Raw genomic sequence first — 3,866 nt, 5'->3', positions numbered from 1 at the left:
ATCTGAAGTAAATTATACGTGTGTTTCTGCACCGTTTCTCAGATGTTGCAAGATCTGATAGGGCTTAGTGCATCATGATGAACATTAAATCATACTCTGTTTAATTTTGTGCTTAGCATATTGTAAATTTTTTTTTTTTTATAAACCATGTTCACTCTTACAGTCAAAATTTTGATTATTCAGAACACCAGCTCCTCCTACACACTGTTGGCTAGTGAAGAATTTGGTGCATTTCTACTCTGGTGGCCTCACGTGAGCACCGTGCGCAGATAATTTTCCCAAGTGTCTCCGAGTAACAGGGGTATGTGTATTTTGGAAGGTTATTGAAGAAATTGAAGAAATGATGCAGGAATCTCCAGACCCAGAAGACGATGAAACGCCCACCCAGTCAGATCGGCTGTCAATGCTGTCCCAGGAAATCCAGACTCTTCAGAGGTCCAGCACAAGCAGTTATGAAGAGAGTAAGGCACCCTCCTTAAATCCATGCTCCTCGTACTTGCTATGTATTTCAGACCATCTCCAGAAAGCCCCGACTCCCACAGGCTGTGACATTTGTGCTTCTTCAGTCCTCCAGTGATATTCGAGCGTGTTTTTATCATTGCTCGGGGACTTTGGCTTCTTCACCTTACAATCCCGAACTAGTCGGCTTGGGCTGCTGTAACAAAGTCCCACATGCCCGGGGCTTAACAACAGGAGTTTATTGTCTCTGAGGCCTGGAGGCTAGAAGTTTAAGATCACATGTCGGTGTCCTCAGGTTTGGTTTCTTCTGGGGCCTCTCTGCTCGGCTTGTAGGTGGTGGTCTTCTCTCTGTCCCCACATGACGTTCCCTGTGTGTGTCCCTGTGTGTGTGTGTCTGTCCTAATCTTGTCATTTTATAAGGACACCACTTGTACTGGATTAGGGCCACCCTCACAACCTCATTTTAACATAATTATCTTTTTAAAGACCCCATCTCCAAATACAGCCACATTCCGAGGTACTGGGGGTGAGGGCTTCAGTGATGTCCTAGCCCCACTCATGTGAGAAGTGCTGAGAAAAAAAACTAAAAGTGGGCTTCAGGGACTAGTCTTTCCTTTCATCTTCCCAGTCTTCAAAAAAATTCACACATCGGGGCATATGTGATCAAGGGAGTATTTAATTTTTTCAAATCGACTTCTGTCTTCTGAAGTGTGCTAGAACCCTGCTAAATTGCGTGCAGTTTCTTGTCAGCAGGTTGTTTCTGTCCTCTCCCTCGGCTTTTGTGTTTGTTCTTTTCCTTGTACTAGCTTTTTTCCATCTTGACTGGAGTGCTGTTCGTGGGATGATTGAGTTAGACAAGTAAAGAATGTTGTTACACTTAGCCTTTTGAGAAGTAAGTTTGCCCACCTACCTCTGCTCAGACCTGTCCAGCAGAAGTTTTAGGATTACGGGGCACCTGGGTAGTGATCGGCTCAGGGCGTGATCCCGGCTTTCCGGGGTCGAGTCCCACATCAGGCTCCTCTGCTGGGAGCCCGCTTCTTCCTCTCCCACTCCCGTTGTGTTCCCTCTCTCACTGGCTGTCTCTCTGTCAAAATAAATAAATAAAATCTTAAAAAAAAAGAAGTTTTAGGATTACAAGAAGCTCTCCAACAGTTTAATTGTTTAGAATATGATCTCGCTCTTTTGGCATAAAACACCCCGTTGTGCCGCTCTCTTGAAACGTTTTTTGTCTTAGTATCTGCTGTGCTTTGCTTTTGGTCACAGGAGTAAAAAGGCTCTCAGTATCTGAATTAAACGAACTACTGGAAGAAATCGAGACCGCCATCAAGGAATTCTCTGAAGAGCTCGTGCAGCAGTTGGCCCTGCGAGACGAGCTGGAGTTTGAAAAGGAAGTGAAGAACAGCTTTATTTCTGTTCTCATTGAAGTGCAAAACAAACAGAAAGAGCACAAAGAAACAGCCAAGAAGAAAAAGAAACTCAAGAATGGCAGCTCTCAGAATGGGAAGAATGAGAGAAGTCATATGCCCGGCACAGTAAGTGGTGTTTTGCTGGGAGCCGCTCCTGTGGTCGTCCCAGGGCTCTGGGCCGGTGGCGGGCAGGCAGGGCCTGTGTGTGTGAGTGTGCAGGCCTCTCGTGGGAGCACAGATGGGCCTCTGGTCAAGGAGAACACTGTGCTCAGCTCTTGCAGAAAGGTGCTTTCTTGGTGAGCCTATAATGGCTATCCGGGTAATTCAGTACTGAGATGTTTAGGAGGGAAGTCAGTGGAAGGAAGGGCGGGGAGGGAATAAAGAAAGAGGGTATCTCAAAGGTGACCATTTTAATACAGCAAAGTGTTAATAGTGGTTATTTATGTTTGGCTGGTGGGCTTGCAAATGGTATTATGATTTTCTTGTTTTTGCTTCTCTTGTATGAGTTGTATAACACACAATTAAAAGGGGGTGCATTTAAAGGTAGCTGAACTGTGCTGAGCCTAAATCACAGACTGATTTGTAATCAGCTTCCTCCTGACTTATCAATGAAGTTGGAATATGAAGGCGTTAGAGGCGGTCATGTGACATCAGCCATTTGCCTTAGTATTTGGTAGATTAGAATATTTCTGACTGCTGGAAAAAAAAGTTTAGAATATGTGACTCATTGACTCTTCATATGGAATTTCTAGTTTTCTGCCTTTTCACTTTTCTTAAGTGGTCCTATTTTATATGATTAAACTCCATCATAAACATTAATTACACAAGATGTATTTCTTTATTGATTTTAGAGCCATTTCATTTTTCTGTGATCAGTTGAGACCTTAATTATTGCCATCTTCATTTTATTTGTATGGGAAGAAATGTCGATTTTATTTTTTTGGAGTATAATTGTTGGGCAAAGGGATCCATTTTTCTAAAAGGAATGTCCCTTTTTCATGCATGATTTTGATAACATGGTAATACAAATTACCACAAACTAGCTATTCTGGTTTGTAATCATATAAGTTCTGTCTTTGATTAAGTCTCGATTTATTTTTTTCTAAAGAATACTTACCAAAGAAGTGGTTCTCGTTAACCAGACTTCGATGGAATCAGGGAAGAGAATGCAGTTCTAGGTTGCTGGGTCACCAATGAGCAGTTGATACAAACAAAAAGAATCTCCCCATTTAGCCTATTCATTGTCTGCTTTTGGCCTGTGAGTAAATGGACATTTTCTTAGTGTAATGTCTGTCTGTTTGTTGAAAGGACATAGCTCATAAGCTGACTTTGAAAAAGCTCTCAGATATGTGGTATAAAATATTTTTGAGAAATGGCAGTAATGATTGAAGAAGTGTTAGTCACTTCTCATGCCTACTCTGGAAAGCAAGAAAACTCCAAACCCAGAACATTTGTGTGACTATAAAATTCTGGCAAGTTTGCTTTAAATTTCTGGAGCAAAATTTGTATGTCATATTTTTTTTTAAAATTGCACCTTTTAAATTGCCCTGTTATTTAGGTGTGATTAAACGAAATGCCTAGTTAAAAAGTCATAGCATGGCTGGTAATTTCTATCTGTCCGCTTTTAAGAATTACATGTAAACCCTCCATTTATTAGTGTTAGCACTTGGCTGAGGGAAATAGATTTCTCCCGAGAGGGGTTTAAAGGCTTCTTTTTGTAACTCCCATATAAAAAGTGTTATAGTGGATTCATGGTGTAATTGTACATGGCATTTATATTGAGAAATGGACTTGGCAAGGAGACATTTAGATCTTACTCAAACCTTTATGAGTCTTGAAATAGATTCATCGTAATAGTCAATTTTTTCACATTATTTGGACCTGTGAAGTTGCTTTTTGAGTCCTGATCTATTAGTAACAAAACCTTTTTTTTTTTTTTTTTGTTAAAGATTTTATTTATTTGACAGAGATAGAGACAGCCAGCGAGAGAGGGAACACAAG

At 41.0% G+C, this 3,866-nt stretch overlaps 1 protein-coding gene across 1 annotated transcript; it reads left to right on the top strand.

Annotated features, from left to right (window-relative positions):
• Nucleotides 1-257: 257 nt before the first annotated feature.
• Nucleotides 258-2,198, top strand: LOC117800808 (fasciculation and elongation protein zeta-2-like; the record flags this gene model as incomplete). Its single annotated transcript, XM_034653366.1, has 2 exons — nt 258-461; nt 1,723-2,198. Coding segments are annotated over 2 exons (647 nt in total), but the record flags the coding sequence as incomplete, so codon positions are not given.
• Between the last annotated feature and the right edge of the window lie 1,668 nt (nt 2,199-3,866).

Source organism: Ailuropoda melanoleuca, unplaced genomic scaffold (assembly GCF_002007445.2).
Source record: "Ailuropoda melanoleuca isolate Jingjing unplaced genomic scaffold, ASM200744v2 unplaced-scaffold8207, whole genome shotgun sequence".
NCBI classification, from domain to species: Eukaryota; Metazoa; Chordata; class Mammalia; order Carnivora; family Ursidae; genus Ailuropoda; species Ailuropoda melanoleuca.
Note: the sequence above shows the minus strand (reverse complement) of the source record. Positions and strands in the feature narration are given on the sequence as shown.